Genomic DNA, 23,555 nt, shown 5'->3' on the forward strand with positions numbered 1-23,555 from the left:
ATTGTATCACCAGTTCTTAGAACAGTATCTAACATATATTAGGTATTTAATAAAAAGTTTGTTGGATTGGGTTACCAAACACCCCAAATGACAGAAAATCCAGAAGAGTGAATAAATGTAACAAAGGTAGCAATCAAGTGACAACAGAGAGATCAGTAAGAAACATCTTTCTAAACGTAAAGGAGACAGGGGAAAAGATAAATATTTGGTAGAGGTAACAGTGAAGAGGTAGATAGAAGACATTATGGATATAACCTAGTGACCCTCTTCCTATAGGTGTGTCATTGCTTGTGTGTATGTGTATGTTTGTGTGTGATTATATTTCAACATGGAAAGATACATAAAAGAGGAAGAAGAAAGCAAAGGCATTGAGACAAGTATGTGATGTTCTAGGATCAGATCAAGGGCTAGCAATGTAGAGAAAGTCACTTCTATGGTCTCAGAAAGAGAAAAGTCTATAGGGTATTGGGTAAGGAGGAGGAAGGAAAGATTGAAAAGGTTGAGAGAAGGAAGGAGATCTTACTCTGGAGGCAAGAAAAGGTTCTATTAATGAATTCTTTTATGAATAAGGAGAGATGGTTAGTGAAGGGAGTCAAGGACTTTACATTGAATAAGGTTTGGGCTTGGTGCTTGAAAAGTCCATTTAAACTACATGGGGAGGAGTGACATTAGAACCCCTGTAGGCAACTGGCATCTAAAGGAGTGGGAGATCTGGATACAGGGAGGAGATTTCTAGGTAAATGTAAAAGAAAAAAGGTCAATAAAGGAAGGTATAGATTAGTGTTGGGCAGCATAGTCAGGAATGCGATTATGGGGACACCTTACAGTGGGGCAATATCTTACATCAAGACAGTGACGTCTGCTATAATTTCCATTGTTCTGGGAGTGAGGCATAATGCAAAAGGAGAATCAGTAGGGTGAACTCCCCAAGGCAGTGGCAGAAAGTACCTAGAAAGGAAGAGCCAGAATGGATACCTTGGAAGTGTTGATTGCAAGATGAAGAGAGAGAGAGAGAGAGAGAGAGAGAGAGAGAGAGAGAGAGAGAGAGAGAGAGAGAGAGAGAGAGAGAGGATAATGAGAGAAGTGAAAGAAATCGTTTTTAGGAAAGATAATGTTTTGGGGGGGGGCAGCTAGGTTGCTCAGTGGATTGAGAGCCAGGCCCAGAGATGGGAGTTCCTGGGTTCAAATCTGGCCTTAGACACTTCCTCTCTGTGTGACCTTGGGCAAGTCACTTAACCCCCATTACCTCATCCTTACCGCTCTTCTACATAGTGTTGATTCTAAGACAGAAGGTAAGGGTTTAAAAAAGTAATAATAATAAAATAAAAAAATCTAATGTTGAAGAGGAGAGGAAGACAGACACTACTTGACTAAGATGAAAAAAGAAAAGGAAGAAATATATAACCAGATAAAAGCAGGAAAGGAAAAGGAAATAAAAACGAAATCCTAAAGGGAAAGGGATAACAAAAAGGACAGAGGGAAGAAAGCCAATGGGAGTAGGGCCACCTTTGGGGAAAAAAAAAGATTAAAGTAACTGAAGGCACAAAATATTGTGTTTATAGCAGAAGAGAGGGGAAATCACAAGGAAAAAACCAGATTACACCAATTTATACAAGAAATCATTCATTATGACCAAGCAGGATTTATACCAGGAAATAAAAAAATATTCAATATTAGGAAAACAATCAACATAATCATATTAAAAAATCAAATCATCTAAGCACACGATAATCTCAACAGATGTAGGAAAAGCCTTTGACAATGTAAAATGCTCATTTGTGCTAAAAAAAATCCTACAAAGTATAGATAAAGGAAGTCTTTTAAAAATCTATCATAAATAGTATCTAAAACCAAAAGCAAGTATCTAGTAATGAGGATATGATAGAAACTTTTCCAGTAAATATGGGAGTGAAGAAAAGATGTCCATTCTCCTGACTATTATTTGATATAGCCCTGGAAATTCTAACAACAGCAATATGAAAAGAGAAAGAAATTAAAAGCCTAATAAGTAAAGAGGAGACAAAACTAACTTTCTTTGCTGATATGATGGTTTATCTGGAAAATCCTAGGGAATTAGCAAAGATACTAACAAATAATTAATAGGTTCAGCAAAGTTGCAAGCTACAAGATAAATGCTTAAAAATGAACAGTATTTTTACATAATATTAGCCAAACACCAGAAGCAAAAATAGAAAGAGACATACTATTCCAAATAACTACAAAATACATAAAATATCTGAGGATTAACCTATCATAGCACAGTAAAGATGGGTATAGATTTAAATACAAAGTGCTCTTTAAACAAAGAACAATTTAATAATTGGATGAATATTTGGTGTTTATAAGCCATGTAAACTTTTAATGCTATGCCAATTAAACAATCAAATTTGATCAAATAATAAAAAAATTTATTTGGAAACACAAAAGATCTAGAATATCAAAGGGAATGATGAAAAGAAGTAGAGGTGACAAGGAAATGTTACTTTTAGGTCCCAAACTATATTATAAAGCAACAGTCATCAAAAAAAACCTGGTATTGGCTTAATAAATAGAACAGACTAGTTAAGGGCAAATTAGAATCAAAAGAACTCAATAACCTAGTGTTTGACAAAGTAGAAAACATAAATTACTTGGGAAAAAACTTTGACAAAAACTGCTGGAATGACTAGAAAGCAAACTGGCAGAAATAAAGCTTAGACCTAAGACATCCATAATATATTCTAAATGGATATAATGCCTTAGTATTAAAAATCATACTATAAAAACATTGCAAGAGAAGTAGACCTCTCACAGCTATAGATAGGAGGTGTATTCTTAACCAAATGAGAGATAATTTATAAGAGATAAAATAGATAACTTTGATTTCTTGTAATTGAAAAGCTTCTACACAGATAAAATTAATGTACCTAGGGAAAGAAATGAGGGGATTGAATAGGAAAAAAGTGTTGGGTTGCTTTTTGTTATTTTTATCAAGTTTCTCTAACAAAGATTTGATAAGATAGAGAGGTGTATGTGTGTGTGTGTGTGTGTGTGTGTGTGTGTGTGTGCGCGTGTGCATGCACATGTGTGTGTTTGTGACTAATAGCTTTCTCCAATAGATAAATGGTTGAAGGATTTGAACAAATAGTTCTCAAAAGAATAATTGCAAATATTTGCAACCACATGAAAGAATGCCCCAAAATCATTAAAAATAATAGAAATTCAAAGCAAAATAGCCCCGAAGTTTCACTTCACATCCTGAAAAATGACAAAATGACAAAATATTGCAATATCCAATGCTGGAGAGATTGTGGAAAGATAGGTGCACCGATACATTGTTGGTGGAGCTATAAAATATTGCGAACATTTTGGAAAGCAATTTGGAATTAAATGTCATACCCTTTGAACCAGAGATTTTATTACTGAATATATAAACTAAGTAAGCCATTGATGAGAAGAAAGTCCCCATAGGCACCAAAATATTGATAGTACCACTTTCTGTGATAGTTAGGAATTGGAAGAAAAAGAATTCTCATCAAATGGGGAATAGCTAAACAAACTGTGAATATAATGGAATATTATTACTGTGCTGTAAGAAAGATGTATGTGAAGAAAACAGAGACATAAGGCAAAATCTATTTGAATTAACACAGAGTGAAACAAGCAGAGCCAAGAAAACAATACACATAGTAACTATAACAATGTAAATAGAAAGAACTACACACAAAAAATTAAAAATAAATGTAACAAAATTACAAAAAAATAAGCAGAATGCAACTGAAGAGATACGAAAGGATATTGCCAATCCAACTCTTCATGGAAATGGGAGGTCCACAGGTGTTACACATGTTTTGAGACTTTCAAAGTTGTAAACAGTTGTGCTGATTTTTTTTCCTTTCTAAAAACTACTATTTGTTAAATGGTATGGCTCTCTCAGAGAGGGAGGAGGAGAGATATGGGATAACTATGGTGATATAAAAAAGAAAAGATGTCAACAAAAATATTTTTAAAGCATAAATTTTAATTACCAGCATTTTGTTTGAGAGACCAACCTCATAATGAAATTTCATATTAAACATTTTTTAAAACATTAATTGAAGGTGATGGGATGCCATAAGTTAATTTAGTAGTTTTCAAAGAAAGTCATGGTTTTTTTTTTCCACTTTGTAGCTTCGAAATGTTGCATTTAACTTCCATCATATAATACTTAGTATGGAAAAGAGTCTTAAATTGTCATTTGAAATTATTTCTGCATATAGTAAATGAATAATTGTCCTTTCTTTAAGACATTTTTATTTTTTAAAATATTTTAAAGACAAAAGAATCACTGCTCTTCTACAATCTGTTTATTTTAAAATTGGGGAAAAGAAGCCTAGAAAAATTCAATGACCTGCTTATAACCACAGCAAGTAGTGGCAGACATAGAACTCACACTCCATCACCCTTTCCTGGACTCTTTCCACTGCTATATAGAATTATAACCATAGGAATTCCACAGTGTGGGACATTATTCTCATGCTTTTTTCCTCTATCACCAATAATTGAGCTGCTCCATTTTCAACACTGATACCACTCTACCTTCTTTTGACTTATGTTAGTTATTCCTTCAACTCCACATTCCATCTCTACATTCTGTCTCCCATCTCCTATGCCTCCTAGAATACCTCCAAGGGTCTGTTCAGGGGCTGACTACTATAGAAGCCTTTCTTGATTTGTCCTTATTACCAGTGCTTCTTACCTCAAATTATGCAATATTTGTTTATATGCATATATTTTGTAATCCAAGGTAGAAGGAAAGTTTTTTTTAAAACTCCTACCTTCTGTTATAGTATCAATTCTAGCACAGAATGGCAGCAAGGAATAGGTAATGTGAATTAAATGACTTGCCCAGGGTCACACAGCTAGGACGTGCCTGAGACTAGATTTGAAGCGAGGTTCTCCTGATTTCAGGCAGACCTGGCACTGTTCACTGTGTTACCCAGGTGCCCATAAAAAGCTGAAAGCTTTTTTAAAGACAGAGACTTTTATTTTCAACCCCCAGCATCCTATACATAGTAGGCACTCAATAAATATTCATTGAATGGAATTGAATTTCATTATATTTCCCTTCCAATGTTTTGAGATCCAGCCAAACTAGATTACTTATACTATTCACTTTTCCCATCTCCAGTCTTTTGTTATTCCCTGGTTTGGAATTTTATGCTTCATAGCCTCTCCCAGTCCTTTACTTAAAAAAGAAAACAAACAAAAAAACCTCAACCTTACCTTTTGTCATAGTATCAATTCTAAGACACAAGAGTGCCAAGGGCTAGGCAATCAGGGCTAAGTGACTTGTCCAAAGTCACACAGCTAGGAAGTGTTAAGGCTATATTTGAAACCATGTCTTCCTGACTCTAGGCCTAGTACTCTATTCTTTCTCAGTACTTTAAAGCCCATCTCAAATGCCTACTCCTTTTTGAGACCTCCCCTTTCTCATCCCACCTTCCCTTTAACAACAACCTTCATCTTCCCAGGCTTCACCTGGTACTAAGTTACTACCTCTTTTTTGTATACTGTTTTATATTCTGATGTTGGTGGGTACATGTTTTATCCCCCCCTAAAATATAAGGAAGTCATAGTGTATCATGCAAAGTTCAGTTCCTACTTATTTAAACCAAGAGACAGAGAACTTGGGAAGAAAAAACATCCATTTTAATCCTCAAAAAGTAAATAAGTTTAATTTTAGAGTTTCATTGTTTGCTTTTTTATATTCAAAATGCTATGGCTATCTAACTTCTGAAATCAGACCTACCTTCCCTTCTCGTCTTATTTCCCCTCTTCACTTATACATAACCTGTACCCCTACCAGACTGATTTCCTCACTGTCCTCTGCACATGCATTGCATAATCCTGTTATTGGACCTTTATTGATAGTTTGCTTGCCAGGAACACCTTCCCTCCTTTTTTGTACTATCACTATTCATCTAGGATTCATCATCTGGTTCCTTGGTGAAGCTTTCTCTGACTGTTCTAGCCACAGCAATCTCTTCCATCTCCAAAACTGCTGTCACATTTATTGGATCTCTCCACTAACACTTGACATTCCAAACAATATATTTTCTTTCTGAAGGTACACGTTGCCTTTTATTACATGGTAAGCTCTCTTATCCCCTCATAGATTGTGTGAAGATAATTTTGATACCCCTACTCAGTTTAATCAGTATTTACTCAGTTTGTTGTGATTTATGGATACCAGTGATTTTATAAGTAAGATGAATAGCCTAGAATTAATTTTTGATCTAACATTGTTGGAGTAGAAGTTATCTAGGTTAGAATTAATGAACCCTTTGTATATTGATGATTGTTGTTGTTCATCTTTGGTTCATGAGATAGATTTATGCTTTGCAGATTTATACTTCGTTAGTTAAGCCTCTATCAACCTGTGTTAGCGATAGAGAGAGCAACTTGCTATATTAGATCTGCTGATCCACCCCATGAGTGTACTATAAAAGTCACATTCAAAAAAAAAGAACAACCACTTACCCCTTTTACTTTGTTCTTATATGCTTAATGTTCATAACTGCTTGTGGAAAGTCCTTGATCCCTGCCTAAAAACTGACTAAATACTGGTGCTTGATGAGCACGATCCTTAGCCAATCAGAGTTTACCCCACTTCTGGAACTGACCAATTATATCACTGTACTGCCTCATTCTATTTCTGCAACTCACTCAATGGCTGTAAAAGCAATTTTTCTTCAAACAAAGGCATCTTTGGCTGCAAAGGAGAATCTTGGACCTCATTTGCTTGGGGAACACTGATCTCCCTAGTGAGTTGATACCCGCTTAGAGTTTTTCCTCGGTTTCTTCATTGCAGATTGGATTTCTTGGGTCACAATTGTAAGTTTGTTGAGGGCAGGAACTGAGTCATTCATCTTTTGCTGCTTGGTGTCACAGAGGAGAGAGAACTAGGCTTAGAGTCAGAGAAACCTGAGTTGAAATCTAGTCTCAGATACTCACTAGCTATGTGATCTGGTCAAGTAATTTTTTTTTTAAACCCTTACCTTCTGTCTTGGAGCCAATACCGTGTATTGGCTCCAAGGCAGAAGAGTGGTAAGGGTAGGCAATGGGGGTCAAGTGACTTGCCCAGGGTCACACAGCTGAGAAGTGGCTGAGGCCAGATTTGAACCTAGGACTTCCCGTCTCTAGGCCTGACTCTCATTCCACTGAGCTACCCAGCTGCCCCCTGGTCAAGTCATTTAACCCCTGTCTAGCTCTGTTTCCTCACGTGTGAAATAGAGATCATAATAGGACCAATCCCCCAAAGTTTCTGTGAAGATTAACTGAAATTATATTTGTAAACTGCTTAGCACAGTATCCATTACATAGTAGGTTCTTAGTAAATGCTTGTTCCTTTCCATTCTCCCCTTTGTATCTCTCTCAATTCTTGATGTGTTGAATGAATGAGTCTTCTCTTATTTTTATTTCACTCAATGCATACATTTATATATAATGAATTTCAAATTTAAATAGAAATGACTTTTTGATTATCCCTGCCATTTTACCCCTTTGTTTAAAAAAACATGACTATAAGTTGACTGTTCAGTTTTATGGCTGGTGACACATAAGCTCACACAGATCATCTACCATCTTTTTTCCCCCCCAGAAATTAGCATCCAGGACTACAAGCTGCCATCTCTTCCCTCAAGCCTCGACTTGCCTAGATTTGGCTAGACTCCAGCCTTTCTTGCCAATTCTGAAGGACTCATTCGAACTGGCAAGACTCCTGCTGAGCTTCCTGTGCTCCATCTAGGCTGCAGAATGAGGATTTTAAGAATGGCCACTTTGGCATAGATACCAATCTCTATAGAGAATAGCTTTACAGAGAAGCCAGGAGGCTAAAAGTCCACAGCTAAACAGGTCCAGTTCCCCTAGTGACAAAGGGGGTTTGGGAAAATCCCAGGCTCTTCACATACTTGCCTGCTCTCTCAGATCTGGTAGAGACTATTTACAGATTCCCAAAGCTGCTTATCTCTCCAGCTCAGTCAAACCCAATAGAATCCTAATTCCTCCCCCAGAATATTAATTTACTCTTGATCTCCAACAGAATACTGACGATCACTTGTGTTCTCTGAATCCAGTCACCACCCCTCTGAAATGGTCTTGTCCCTGGTAGGAAATGGTGGATTTGGGGAAAGTCAAAATCTAGGTAATCCCAAATCAATTTAGAGGCCACTACATAATATATAGGAAGTGAAAACTTCAACAATAATGCCTTCCATATCCTTTAATGAACAGAGCTATTCCTTAACACTTCTCAACTAAAATAACTTTAAAACAACATAATATTCAATATGAATCAGGTTTATTCATTAGCTGGCAGTATAAAAATCCTTTAACTCTAAAGATAAACCCAATCTTTCTTAATCAAATAGAATCATTTTTAGGTAAAACGTATTTCCGTAGAATGCTTTTTAGAGATCAGACATGGAATTTGATTGAACACTATGGGCCATTCGTGGACAGATGGTTGGAGACAAGAGGAGAAGGAATAAACCCATTTATTTTATTTGTAAGCACTGCAAGAAAACCTCTGCTGGGCCCAGACAGCTGGTTCTGGGTCCTGGAATCCAAGAATATTAACATCTGGTTATGAGTGTATTCCATGTGATTTAGCTGGCACTAAGGAGTGACTAATCGATGCTTTCCATATGGAAAAGAAAAAATGAAAATAAATATTGCAGATTCTCCCTCAAGGACTATTCCCCATCCTCACACATATTGGGAATAACCACTGAGAGGTAAGGTGAAAGGAACAGAAGATAGAGAGAAATTGGCTGATGTTTACAAGCCAAATCTCAGTTACCTGGAGGAAAGGGGAGGGAGGAGAGGAGAGACTTGGAACAGTCAGTCTCTTGAGAATTTAAGCATATTCCAACTGAAGGGGAAAAAAAGATCTCTAAATTATCAGATTTTTTTTTCACAACTTCCCAGGAGCCCTGAACAAACTGGGCAGAAAGGAAGCAACTTCTTTATTTCCTTCGGGAACCTGGTTAGCTAGGAGTTCGTGATGACGCCTCATGAGCAGAGTCTTTCTTCTGCCCTGGAGGAGAAACTTCAAAACCAACGGGAAGGAGGCAGGAAAGGCTGCTGAGCAGAGCAATAGCTCAGTCCCAGCATCAGGAGCTCCTTATCACATTTCCCCATGCATATTTCTGTGCAGCTTTGGGACTACCTTCTTTCCCAGCAACAGACGAATATAATTGGTGTGATGAAATAAAAATGGGACTCACTGCCTGCTCAGACTATGATTCCCATGCTGATTATTGAAATGATATAAATTTTTAAAAACTAGAAAGAGCAAATGTGCAAAAGATGAGTATGTCATGTGATTTGCTAGGCAACCTGAAATGCTCTTTTCTGTTCATTCATTCAGTTATTCCGTAAGCATTTATTAAGTACCTACTATATGCAAGGGAAGGGTAGGCGCTAGTGATACAAAGGCAAAACCCAATAGCTTCAAGGCTCTTCCACTTTGCTGTGGGCACAAGCAGACCTAAACACAGTTAAATCAATGCAGAATATATAAAATAGAAAATATAAAGTAATTTGATGTTATTCAGTCATGTCCAACTCTTTGTGACCTCATTTGGGTTTTTTGTGGCAAAGGTACTGGATTTGCCATTTCCCTAACCAGCTCATTTTACAGATGAGGAAACTAAGGCAAATAGGGTTAAATGATTTACCCAGGGTCACACAGTTAGTTTACGCTTCTGGGACCACATCAGAACTCATAAAAATGAATCTTCCTGACTCCAGGCCCAATATTCTAGCTGCCCCTTTGATTCGCAGGGTACCAAAAACCATAAGGATGAGGAAAGGTTTAGTAAAGGAAATAGCATTTGAACAGAACCTCTGAGAGAGCTAAAGATTCTAAAATACTTACATGTTTGAGATCTGCCTTTCACACTCAACTTGTCAGAAGGGGCTTCAAACCAGACTGAAGCCATATGGATTCATGCATCAAGATGTGCTCCAAGTAGGCTTCAATTTACATTTAGTTTATATATTTGAAGAATTAGCTATTAATTGAATCCTATTTTTAATGCATTAGAGAAACCAGCTTCTGAAGTTTGCTTAGGAATGAAGCCTTTAGGAAAATGAAGTAATTAATGATATCAGCTAATTTCTCTTTGACATAAATTTGGCTTTTATATGTTTGCTTTATTCAAAGTAAGACCTATGTCTATAGAGCAATAAACCTGACTGGGATAAGATAGACAAGTGGATATAAACTATTCTGTTTTTGGGGGGACAAAATATTGCACATAAACAAATTCTTTTTTTTAAACCCTTACTGTGTATTGGTTCTAAGGCAAAAGAGTGTAAGGGCTAGGCAATGGGGGTTAAGTGACTTGCCCAGGGTCACACAGGAAGAAAGTGTCTGAGGCCAGATTTGAGCCCAGGACCTCCCATATCTGGACCTGAGTCTCAATCCATTGAGCCAACCAGCTGCCTCCCACATAAACACATTCTGAAGATGTCTTTATATTAGAACTTGAAGGAATTTTAGAGGTCATCTAGTCATTTTATGGGACAGTTTGGTGGCACAATGGATAGAGCACTAGGCTTGGAGTCAGAAAGACCAGAATAAATCTGACCTCAGACACTTGCTAGCTATGTGACCCTGAGTAAGTCACTTAACCCCTGCTTGCATAGAACTAGAGACGGAAACAGCAGACCATTCCAGTCTTTTTGCCAAGAAAACCCCACAAAGCGTAGGACACAACTGAACTATGATATCATTTTATAGATGAAGAAATTGAGATCTAAGGATGTAAATGACTTTGTCAAACTCACAGAGACAGAAAGTGTATGTGCTGTAACAGACTGATGTTCTAGAGCCATAGATATGAAGAGGCAGTATGGTATAGTGGACAGAGAACTGGGTTCAACATTTGGAAGATTTAGGTTCAAATCCTGCCTCTGACACATACTGGCTATGTGATCCAGGGCAAGTTGTTTAACTTCTCAATGCTCTAAGTAACAATATAAATTGCAGAAAAGGTGCCAACCTACATTTGTTGAGGGAGTTTCTTCCTCTGAGATTTCCCTATGCCAGTGAAATCACAAGAGTATTCGTTGTTCCTTTCCTTTTCTTTTTTTTTAACCTCTTCCCTTCTGTCTTAGAATGATACTAAGGATAGGGTTCAAGGCAGAAGAACAGTTAGGGCTGGGCAGTTGAGGTTAAGTGACTTGCCCAAGGTCACATAGCTAGGAAGTAAGTATCTGAGGCCACAGTTGAATCTAGAAAAGACTTCAGGCTTGATTTTCTATCCACTGAGCTGCCTAGCTTGGTTCCTTATAGACACAAAGAATGGCATAGCTGAAAAGGATGACAGAACTCACCCAAGAAAATCTCCTTATTAAATAGATGAAAAAAATGAGACCCAAAGAGAGAGAATTACATGCCCAAGGCCACAGAGAGACACAACAGGAACAAAAACACAAGTCTCTTGCAAATCTCAAGGTTTTTCCCAGGACATCATGCAGCACCTTAGTACAAATACAGGAGCCACAAAAATATGTTCTCTGGCACTGGGAGGAAAGTTGAAGTGGAGGCATTACTGGATAGAAACTCACTTGTTGTAGAGAACGATGTCAGGCCTCCAAATGAGCTCTGAGGGGATGCGAATTGAGGTTACATTCTCGTAGTCCATTGGGTCCCAGCGAAGCTTGTAATCTTGCCACTCCTATAAGCACCCATATGTCCCAGAATATATAAAAATAAAAGAACAAGAACAAGATGGTTAGAAGCAGAGAAGCAGGTCTGAGGATATGGTAAGGTGGAAGAGAGGGCAAGGCACAGAGTAAACAAGGGTCAGTCCTTTTGACATACTCACCTGTTTCACCCACATGTTGGTGGTCATCATTTGATTCTTTTCATCCTATTAAAAGCAAGGGAACACAAGAAAGAAACTCATTATTTTCCTGTTCATCAGTGGAGGACTATTAGTGAACTATTTGATTTCCTTCTCCCTTCTTCTTCTATAAACTCAGCAACAAAGGCCCAGAAGCCTGTGGCTACACAACAGGCACCCAGAGCACCCGAAGCAAACACCCATTAGGTGGTAGCAGGGTCCCAGAGGAGAAGAGGAGAGTGAGCTTAGGTGTACTGCCCTGGAGAAATTGTATAAACCTTTCAAATAAAGACTTCTGAGAAAGGCTTTGCCAAGTCTACATCAAACTTGAATTTTGCTCCTTTATTTGGTCAACATTATATAGTTAACCTGAGGTCAAGTGAAGAAACCTTTCTGTTAACCTTACTGGCCTAATCCATTGTCAAGTTCCACCCTTTTGGACTTTCCTACTGAAACCAGAGTAAAAAGGATTCTTTCAATCCTGCAGACCATGATCTGTATTTCCTATTTCTAGGTTTGGTACCCCCAAGAAATAAAATTAAATTGTTCTTACTCTTCTTCAGCTAGAATTTCTTTCCAAATAAATTGTATGTACAATCCTACATTTCTGAGATGGCCAGCTCTATAACTTCTCACTACATGCTCCCAGATAAGTATCTGTTCTCCTTTCTCCAACCCTTTGCATTGCCTCTGATTGTAATTCCTTAAAAAATTCTACCTTCTCTTTTTTATATCACCTTCATTTCTGAACATATTCCCCCCTAGAAAGTCATCCCTTATTTCAAAAAACAACTTGGAAAGATAATAAAATCAGTTAAGTAAAACCAACCACCACATAACTTGAGTTGGACACTGATTGCATCCATAGTATCCCACATCTACAAATAAGGAAAGGAAATACATTTTCCCATTTTACCTTCCATGTCAAGACCAGAACTGCAAGATAGACACACAGAAAATGATCTTGGATTCTAAGGAGAGGCAGGAGATGAAGCCTGGAAAACTCTCTTCTTGACTGAAATTTCTGGGGCTGAGAGTTCCTGCCATTGACTATCTGTGGCTGTTGCCATAAAGAAGTAGTGATATGAATTCTCAGTCCCAGATATTTCAGCCATGAAGAGGCAGTGGCAGAGTGCTGAAGGAGTTCCCAGAGGGGGAACCACATGGCCTCAGGAGAGAAGCAGACCATGTGGATTCAGCAAGGGGTAGTGGCAGGGTGTCAAGAGTTCCTGGACACCTCCTTCAGGAGAGAGAAAGGAGAATTTCATGGACAAAATTGAGTTTCTGGATAGAGCTTTCAGGAGAGAAGAGCAGTGAGCAATCAGTCATGTGGCAAGAGTTGCAGCAAGGGCCTGAGCCACAATGGAGAGGATCAAGTATGGACCTTGCCCTTCACTACTAACCTCACATAGATTCAACCTTGTGATTCTAATGAATCACTCTGCTCATGTTCCTACTAGGCAGGTTTACTCCTGGAAACCTAATAATTTGGTTGATCTCTTTTTTTGAATAACCTACAGTTATATACACTGTACAGGGGTCACGACAAAAGGAGAGTGACGCCAGCAACTCCAAGTGCAAAATTCTTTTTTTGGGGAGTCCTCAAATCTCAGGATAACACAGGTCTGGTAGGATCCATAGGTGCCTAGGGGATGTGGCAGGAGTGAAGGTTGGCTCACCAGAAGGTGAAGGGTTATTTGTGCCTTTCTTTTCTGCAGATCCATCAACCAAAGAGAGCACTATGTAGATTCCCAGACTTCATCTCCTGCCCCTCCTCAGGACCTCTCAAGCTCACTTGATGTGTGCCGCAGTTCTTGTCTTGACATGGAATATAAAATGGGAAAATGTACTTCCTTCCCTTCTTTGTAGATTGTGAGGTACTGTGGATGTGGAACTTTGTGTATAGTGTTAGACTCAATCGATGTGTTGGTTAGTTTTTGTCAACTGATTTTGGAGGACTACATAGGTCCCTAGAGGAAAGAAGAGTTTTCTTGACTGTTTATGGGCTTCTGTGGGTTCTTTAAATATCTTACACTTTCTATGGATCAAAGAAAAGGCGGTTCTTTATCTGACAAAATTAACTTGAATGCTTGCAAAGGATTTGAAGACTCTATGTACTTACAACTGTAGAACCCTAGATGGATTTTGATATCATTAAGGGGAATCCTAGGGAGAAATTATTAGGCTTCCTGGGTCAAACATAGATAGGAGCACAAGTCAAGATGATTTATTAGAATCATAAGGTGGAACATAGTTTGTATAAAGTTGTCTCAGCTCAAAGCTGAGAACCTTAACAATTATTTTTCAACAGTACTTTCATTTTAAATTTATTTTTAATTAAAAAAATTTTTTTAAACCCTTACCTTCTATCTTGGAGTCAATGGGGGTTAAGTGACTTGTCCAGGGTTGCATAGCTAAGAAGTATCTGACTCAAGATTTGAACCCGGGACCTCTCATCTCTGGGCCTAGCTCTCAATCCATTGAACCACCTAGCTGCCCCCAGTAGTAGCATCATTTTTTATCTTCTTCAGTCCTTTCAATCATGTTGAACTTTTTGTAATCCCATTCAGGGCATTCTTGGCAAAGGTACTGGAGTGATTTGCTATTTCCTTCTCCAGCTCATTTTACAGATGAGGAAACTGAGGCAAGCAGGGTAAAGTGACTTTTCCAGGATCACACAGCTAGGAAGTTGTGAGACCAGATTTGAACACAGGTCTTCTTGACTCTAGGACCAGGTGTCACCTAGCGGCCATTCATTACCTATACTCAATTTCAACTAGCAAAAGAAGCCTTTACTCACATCTTCACTGAAACATTTGAGATCTTTGCTGAAAATCTGACTTGCCTTTTCCTTCATCTCATCTATAGTAAACATCTATAGTAAACTACCCTCTTTTGTCTAGTTTCTTGTCATTCCTCTGAATTTGATTCTCCATTCTGGTACCAACATCTGAAAGTCCCTCAGGGAAAGGGAGCTAAGGATGTAAATGGGGGGACTAGAATGGGGCTGCTCCTCTGCACACATGAGCAATGAACAATAGGGATGAAATATTCATGGTGCATTGCTTGGGGGAATGTACCAAGTGTATGCAGGGTCCTTTCCCATGCTGGACCTTCCCCTCCAGCTGCTCATTCCTGAAGATTTCTTTTGCTCTAGTAAAAATGAGTTCTCTGACACAGATGACAAAAACTCAGTTTCATTCTAGTGCCTGATCCTATAACATAAATCTGAGTCCTTTAGCACATAGAAACATTCACAGACTCCTAAACACACATGGATATACACATTTATACAATCACAAAAACTCACACACTAACATATACTAACATGCACGATGCATGCATGCATATTATTAGCATTCATATGTTAGCACATACTATAGTCGCTTTACAGTCATAACATGCTAACATACACACACATAGAATCATAAGGCCAACCCCCTCATTGGACAGATAGGGAAACTGAGGAACGAGGAGGCTAAGTGAGTTGCCTATGATACACAAGAAGTTCCCGAGGTGGGATTTAAACTAGGTCTTTCTTACTTCAAGCTCAGCATATGCCATTTGACCTCTCATTCATCATCAAATGTTCACTCACACATATGCTAATGTTCTCATGCTAATCCATACACCAAATCACATGTAAATACTCCCTTATGTTCATTCCTCAACACTCGTGTTCATTCCAACATTAACCCATGTTCACACACATGCTAATCCACTTACACAATGTTAGACACACTCACCAGAAAACTCTCAGCTATGCTGCTTGGACCCAGGTTTTGTGCCCAGTGCTACATCAAAGAGGGCTTAAAGGTGCAGTAAATAACTGTGCATATATAAATCAAATGAAGTCAGGCTAGGGCATTGTTAATGCAACTTAATTAAATTATTTACTGCCTGCAGGCTTTCTTCTGTCATAACTGCTGTGGGTGTGACTGACAGAAAATGCTGGGGACACAGTGTGGTTTCTGCCAACTGAAAATGCTGCTTCAGACCTGAGGGCTGCTGGGGAAGGTATGGCTTCCAGAGAGCGACAACATCAGGGATTCCAACTAGAGTAGAATGCCTAGCCTCATTATTTTTCTCCTTCAAGATAAAGGATACCGGATCACAGTGGCTGAAATGTTTATAACTGGCAGTGAGATTTTCCCTTATCCTTCTGGGTGCCCTTTCTGCATCTTTCTCATCTTCCACCTGAGTTCATCCAAAGTCAAAGGTTCTCTAAAATAGTGAATCATCAAGTTTCACAAAGAGCCCTGGATTCAGAAGGGAGAGCCTGAGTTCTACCTGGTGACTGAGTGGAGGTGAGATATTGGGTGAATCACAACTCCTTTGGACTTCAATTTCCACATTGTAAAAGGGATATGATAATGTGTTCTACCAACTTGGTCCTCTGCCAAAGTGCTCCTCTGATGCCTTATTATTATTATTTTTTGATCCAAGAAGGTTTTTTTATTTAAATAAAATACTTAAAAAATGAAGACATTAACATTTTCAAATCCTGCTGTTGAAGCTAGAAAGAAGTAATGGAAAAATCTGGAGTTAAAGGGATTAACTAGGGAATAGGGAAAATAGCTTCACTCTATAGGGAACATGAGGGGCAAGGGGCAATTTGTGATGCCTTATTATGACATGGAAATAACCCAATGGTAATGATAGTTAATACCAGTGAGACTTGAGCTCTGGAATGTCTTACCCAGATGTGTCAGGCCTATGACACTGTCATCTGAAGACCAGTCTGGCTAAGTCTGGAGCTCCTCACTGGAAGGATGGTCACTGAGTGATAAATTTTCTGGGCCATGACAATTCATGAAGATAATCTACTACTAAGGGGACTGTGATCTGTACCAATAGAGGGAACATACACAGTAGGGAAACCACAGATGCTCAAAGTGCTGAAATAAATACCAACCTGGAAATGATGTGAAAATTAAATGAGAAAATTCTTTGGAAAGTGCAAAGTACATCTGCATAAAGTGTTAGCATATTGGAATCCTCTGGTAGCAAGAATAAGGCAGCTGACCTTTGCCAGAAGTTACTTTCTGGTCCAAGATGGAGTCTCTGAATATGAAAATGCTTTAGGAATAGGACTCCAAGTTCACAGGCAACAACATAGTCCAGTGGAAAGAGATCAAATTCTGGACTCGGAGGACTTGGATTCAAATGTTGCCTTTAGCATTGGCTAACACTGGGGAAGTAATGTTGGGCCTATGGTGTCCCTGGGTCCCAGATTCCTTGTCTGTAAAATGAAGACATTAGACTAGTGGCCTCTGAACCCTCTTCTACGCTAGATATGCAATCCTATGGCCCATCTCCTAGCAGGACAACACAGGCAGGAGAATGAACTCCATGGTACTCTAGTAGCACCAGACAGTCAGCTCTCCATTATTGTAAATGCAGAGTGACCATATAATATCTCATATTTGCATATCATTTTGTACTTTTCAAAACATATTCACATACGTTCTCCTATTTGACCTTGGTAATAACCCAGGGTGGGAAGCAGTTTAATAGTATAGAGAAGGGGGCAGCTGGGTAGCTCAGTAGATTGAGAGTCAGGCCTAGAGACAGGAGGTCCTAGGTTCAAATCCAGCCTCAGACACTTCCCAGCTGTATGACCCTGGGCAAGTCACTTGACCCCCATTGTCCACCCTTACCACTCTTCCACCAAGGAGCCAATACACAGAAGTTAAGGGGTTTAAAAAAGAGTGTAAAGAATTGAGAGCTGGCCTGGGGGAAAGGAAGACTCAACTCTGATATATATTAACAGGTTGACCCTAAGCAAGTTATTTAATGACTTAATGCCCCCGGGCAATTCTCTAAAACTGTAAATTGTAAAATAGTGGCTAATCTATATTAGTAGAGTGAGTCTCTGTACCCTGAGTTCCTGACACCAATGAAAACACAAATCTCATATCCCTCATACTTTCCCCCTGCAACCCAACCCTCCACCGCTAATAATAAAAAGGATCAGTGATATAGGTAGGGCAGATAATAATATTCCCACTTGAAATAACAAGAGCCCAGAGAAATGGAGTGATTTGCCAAAAGGTACATAGATAGGAAAAGAGCAAAGATCAGAAAGTAGTTCCCCTGACAGTGCTTTCTCTAAAGATATTCTAAGGAAATAGGGTTTAGCAGGAAGGAAAGGGAGCCCAACTGTACACTTTCCTCTGAAGATCAATATTGCACAAATCTTTTAACAGGCCAAAGTTGAGGGACTCCATCGGCCAGGGCTGGCCCACTCTGGAAGACCCTGACAGTCACAGGGATTGTGGTGTGAAGGATCACTGCTCTCTTTGTTGCCTGAATATTAAATGGACAACTTTGCCTATCTAAAACACTATATGCCATCATCTATCTTGGACTCATCGAATTTTATGAGGGACTTTAGAGATCATCTAGTGAAATCCCTTTATTTTTACAGATGGGAAAACCAAGGCCCAAGGAAGGGCAACAATCTGATCAATAATAGAAGCAGAATCTGTGTCTCCTGTTCTTAGGTGGCCTGAGATGGAGAAATGGAAAGAGGGAGATGGCCAAGAAGGGGGAAGCTCAGATTCTTTCCTTTTCTAGTGACAGATCCCAAAGGAGAGGCCAGACAACCCAAGGGGGCAGGAGGATGGAAGGGGATGGATAAGGAGGAGAACAGAAGAAAGAGATGAAAAGGGTTAAGGGATAAGAAAAGGAAAAATAAGGAAGGGAAAAGAAATAAAGGAAGAAGGAAAGGAAGTGGCTGTAGAATTCTGAGATTACATGTGACAAGGACAATTCTGCTAGCAATCAGCCTAGTCTCCCTAGAGTGTGCAATCCTGTTTTGCAGTGGTCCTGAAAAATGCAAAGACTTCATGCAAGTCTGGCCAGGCCACTAGAGGCGGCTAGCCGGTCTAGAGATTGTGTGCTTGATCCTGCTTCTCTGATCATCCCTAGGGAAGATGCCTCAGAGAGGGGCTAAGTGACCTTGGTCTAATGCAGGGGATTGATGCTGACACTGAGCAAGAATTCATTTCTGTCACACATCTCACTGGCATCTCTCTGACTGGGTAGTGAGCTCAGAAAATGAGAGAGAGCACATTTACACATCTTCTGCTTAAGCCTGGCTTCTCTCTCTCTCTCTCTCTCTCTCTCTCTCTCTCTCTCTCTCTCTCTCTCTCTCTCTCTCTCTCTCCCTCCCCTCTCTCTCTCACACACACACGTATATACCAGTCTCATTTTTTGTTCATTTTTTTCCTCATGGATCCCATTTCCTTGCCTTTTCAAGGCAAGTTATTTCACCTCTAATAGACAGTTTCCTCATCTGAGGGTTTAAGGATCTCTAAGATACTTTCAATTTCTAACTCTATGATGCTATGATTAGATTTCAGTTCGTTGCTTTCTCTCTCTCTTCTCTCTGTCTCTCTGTCTTTGTCTCTCTGTCTCTCTTTCCAACTAGCTCCTATCCCACTCAAAAGTTCCCACTACTCATCTAGGACTCATCATCTGTTAATTAAACTTTAAATTCCTTGAGAGCAGAGGTCATGTCTTCTTTTCCTAAACCCCTGTTGAATTGCACAGGAAATAGTAAGTTCTATCTGAACCAAATTGCTATTTTCTAGGTATCAAGAAGGAAATACATAGTTATGTTCATTTTACAGATAAAATAGTAGAGGAAATAGATGCCTGCTTGATATGGCAAAACACAATCCAGAAAAAATGAAAGAAATCTGTTTTCTGATCTCTCAAGGATAATAATGTGGCCTCTGCTCCTGGAAACTGCCAGATATGACCTACCTTCTTCATCTGCAAATCCTTAGTAACTGACTATTGCCTGAAAGGGAGTAGCAATACCCCTTAACAACCTATGGCTCAGAGACTAATATCTGGGACTATCCCTCAATCTTGCGATTATCCCATAACATGAATGATATCCTTACAATGGTTTCTTTCCAGACCCCCTTTCTAATTCCCTCCCTAGCCTGAGCTGGGTGGAAAGGCAAAGCTCTAGCCTCCACAAGAAGATCTTTTTGGAAAAGCAAAACACTATTATTGATCTTTCCATATAGCTAATAGACTAAACTCTAATAGCAGGGCTGCCCTTAGGGCCAGCATTCTGAATTATTCAGATTCACCACACTGGGCACTAATTTGAAAGCTAAGCTACAGGTAGGCCAGGGAGCCTGGCCCCAATTTATATGATTATGGACTCAGAAAAAGTCAGAGCTAAAAGAAGCCTTAAAACATAAATTGTTAAAAGTGAAAGAGGCCTGAGAATATAGATTGTTCGTGCTGGAAAAAAATTTAGAGATGGTCTAATCATAAAGGTCACAGATTTCACCATCACAACAGACTTTAGAAATCATCTAGTCTAACCTAGTTTTATAGGTGAAAAAACTGAGGCCCAAACAGTTCAATTCGATAAACATATTAAGCATTATTCTATGTGTTGTATGCTCAGGGTCACAGGTAGTAATAAGGACCAAAATCAGAACCCAGGTCTTCTGACTCCCAGTTCAATGATGGAAGCAGGTACTGGTGACATTTCAGGAATTTCAGAACAGAGATTTCCATATTCTAAACTATATACATTCACTATCCATTCAGGTTGCCAACTCTAAAAGTGACCCCACAAAATGGTACTGAATAAATGTACTTTGATAAATGGGAACTTTTTAAATGTCTGACCTGGCTCATGCAATTTCACCCCCTCGATGTCCCATGGGAAACACAAGCACTGCCAATGACAATAATAACTTTTAGCTCCCAGTTACCTGTGAATAGTTATGGTTTTGTTTCTGTTCCATTCCATTAGCATGGATAATTGAGAACCAACTACAATTATCTATAAAGCTTAGGTCACCACTCAGTCTCAGTTTGGCACAGAATTTGCTGAAGGGTGAGTGTTTTAAGGGCAATGGCTGAACAACTACATTTTGTAGTCACAGGTACTCATTTATGGCAGACCTAGGTTGCTATTTATATTATCAGAAGGAACCATTCTGGAATCTTGTTTTTCCCCCCAGAAGTAGGGATAAGTTGCATCACTCTCTCTCCTGATTCTCCCTGTGACCAGTGGCATGGATTTTTAAGATGGTTGCTTAGGGGATTAGTGGTCAATCTTTATGGCTGAATTAAAAAAAAAAACAACACAGGCTTTGAATTTTCGATAATATTGGTGGCATCGATGTGGCATTGCCCTGACCAAAGTGATTACTTACAGTGATATATCTAGATTAGTCTTCTGCATCGTGAGAGGCACATATAGTGGAAACTCTACTAGACTCGAGGCCATACAAGATGAGTTAGTAACTAGATGACAATGGACCTGTGATTTCATCACCATGGAGAGCTCCTAGTTGATGCCTTTCCCAATGCTGGTGGGCACCTTCTCTGTGACTCACTTAGAATTTCCTAGAGCACTAATACATAGATCAAGTGATTGGTGCAAAGTAATATAGCCAGTATGTTCTAGAAGAAGACTTTCAAAGGCAACTCTGTTACACGATGCTGCCTCTCATCTTTGAAATGGGCATACTAATACCTGCAGTATCTAGCTCCCATGGTTACTGTGATGATCCAATGAGAGTGTATGTCAAGTCCTTTAAAGACATGATGTATTATTATTCCCTAGTTTTAGCTACTCCTGTCCTGAGAAAAGGAGGCTAATCATCAGTTGTAGGACCAAGTCACTATAAAGCTGAAGAGAACCTCACACTTAAAATTACACTTCAGTAAATGTTTCCACTCTAGTTCCTAATAAAAGATTCCAGTGAATGGGGCCACATTCTGAAGAGCTATTAATGCCGGTACTTCTCTGTGAGGGATAAAATGGCCCTACAGGATGAAAATCCATTAAAGGGTTTTTCAGTTTCATAAGCCCAACACTGCCAAATTCTTGCTGCCCAGGTCCCAATATTTCTGAGTAGCAACAGAACCTACCACATCAATGAGCTGAGCAATGGACAGTCCAAATCGGACAAGGACCACATCAGAGATGTTGGCTACAGGCCGGGACCACTTGTTGTAGCCAGAGAAGAGTTTCTTCAGCAGTCTTTCCTCAGCATGGGCTCTAGTCTCCACATGGCCAGATGCTGCAGAGAAAGGTAAAATAGTAAATCTGGGGAGAACAGGCACTAGGGAGGCTGCTGTAGTGACAGACTGTTTCTGGTAAAGACAATTGTTCTGCTGTGGAGAAAAGGTGGAAATATCTACTTACAACCTATGTGAACAAAGGCAAGCCACTTCGTTGCTCTTAGTTTCCATTTCTGCAAAATGGGGATGACCACATTAGCACAATCTGTTTTATATTTTTTTTCATTTTTTATAATTTTTTTTATAAATTGTCAATTACTAAGCATGTGGTCTATTTTATGTTCTCTTCTTCTTCTTCTTCTTCTTCTCTCTCTCTCTCTCTCTCTCTCTCTCTCTCTCTCTCTCTCCTCTCTCTCTTTCTCTCTCTTTTTCTCTCTCTCTCTCCCTCTCTCTCTCTCTGTTCAACAAGAGTATGAGCCCCTCAAATGCCAAAGGACTGAGTCTTCTGAGCTCAGGAGTTGACGTGAAATGGTAGGCTCACCATTGCACAGTGGTAGCTGGTGGGGATAAAGTAAAGGCATATTGCATTGAAATTAACTGAAGCCTCAGGGCCTCATTTTAGGTTGGTATTTCCTTTCTGCCCCTGGAAGAGAAAAGAAGCATACAGAGAGATTTGTTCTGCTCATTCTGGCTAGTTGGAGAAGACTATGAGAGCTAGAGAGGGAAACTCAGGATCCTTGGAAGGATAATGGATGTAAATTAGGAAAGGAACCTGCTTAGCTTCCAACACCATCACCATCCCTTGCATTGTAAGGTTCTTTCATATAACATTTCATTTTTTTCACAGTACTCCCCCTATCCCCAGTCAGACCATTTATTATTATTCCCATTTCACAGAAAGATTAAGTGCCTTGCCCAAGGTCACCAAGGCAGTGAGAGAGCTATGCCTAGAAGCTTCAAGTTTCTCATGTTTAGTTCAATGCTCATCTCCCCCAACACATCATCACTACCACAATCCAGCACTGATAGAGCCCTTGAAAGAAGATGGGAAAAATCTCTATACTCCATGTACATTTCACAGGACATGAGATAAATTCATTCCTGGCAGTGCCGCATGATCCTCTCTCCTTGTAGTTCAAGATCTATACAAGACATGGACTGAGTCAAGAAAGGAGACACCAGAAGCTAGAGTAGGAATAGGTGGGAGGGAGTCATCGACCTGGAACAAGGAAGAAAGTCCACACGACAGACATTTGCCTAAGGAAGCTGAAGGTGGGAGGGAAAAAGCAAGGAGGGGAAGTGAAGGGAACTCCGTGACAGCAAGGGAGAGATGATGGCAGGGGATGTGGAAAAGGGAGAGAAGGGTCTGAATAATCATTGACAGTCATTGTTTCTTTCTGAGCAGAATAGGAAAAGTATTGAAGAGGATATTAGGGACTCACAATGGGGCAACAGATTTGGGACCAGGCATAAGCGTCTAGGGAGGAGTTTGTGTCAATATCCAACAAAGCCAGAGATGGAATGAAAAAAAAATCTTTTCCTCCTCCCTCCCCTCCCCCTTTCTCCATCCCCCAATCTTTTCCAAATGCCTTCAATCCTCCTACTTCCGTGGTCTAATTTATCCCTTCTCCTCCCCCTCCCCTAGGTGCAAAACCAAAGGTCCAACAG

At 39.5% G+C, this 23,555-nt stretch overlaps 1 protein-coding gene across 1 annotated transcript in view; it reads right to left on the reverse strand.

Moving 5' to 3' along the window:
• CHRNA4 (cholinergic receptor nicotinic alpha 4 subunit) overlaps nucleotides 1-23,555 on the reverse strand; it is a 54,636-nt gene that overhangs the window by 30,790 nt on the left and 291 nt on the right. The window contains exons 2-4 of the mRNA XM_044659647.1: nucleotides 21,795-21,946; nucleotides 11,859-11,903; nucleotides 11,599-11,708 (exon numbers count right to left, since the gene is read on the reverse strand). Coding sequence (XP_044515582.1) covers nucleotides 11,599-11,708; nucleotides 11,859-11,903; nucleotides 21,795-21,946 — 307 coding nt within the window. The remainder of the gene's footprint in view (nucleotides 1-11,598; nucleotides 11,709-11,858; nucleotides 11,904-21,794; nucleotides 21,947-23,555) is intronic.

This window comes from Gracilinanus agilis, chromosome 2 (genome assembly GCF_016433145.1).
Source record: "Gracilinanus agilis isolate LMUSP501 chromosome 2, AgileGrace, whole genome shotgun sequence".
Taxonomy (NCBI): Eukaryota; Metazoa; Chordata; class Mammalia; order Didelphimorphia; family Didelphidae; genus Gracilinanus; species Gracilinanus agilis.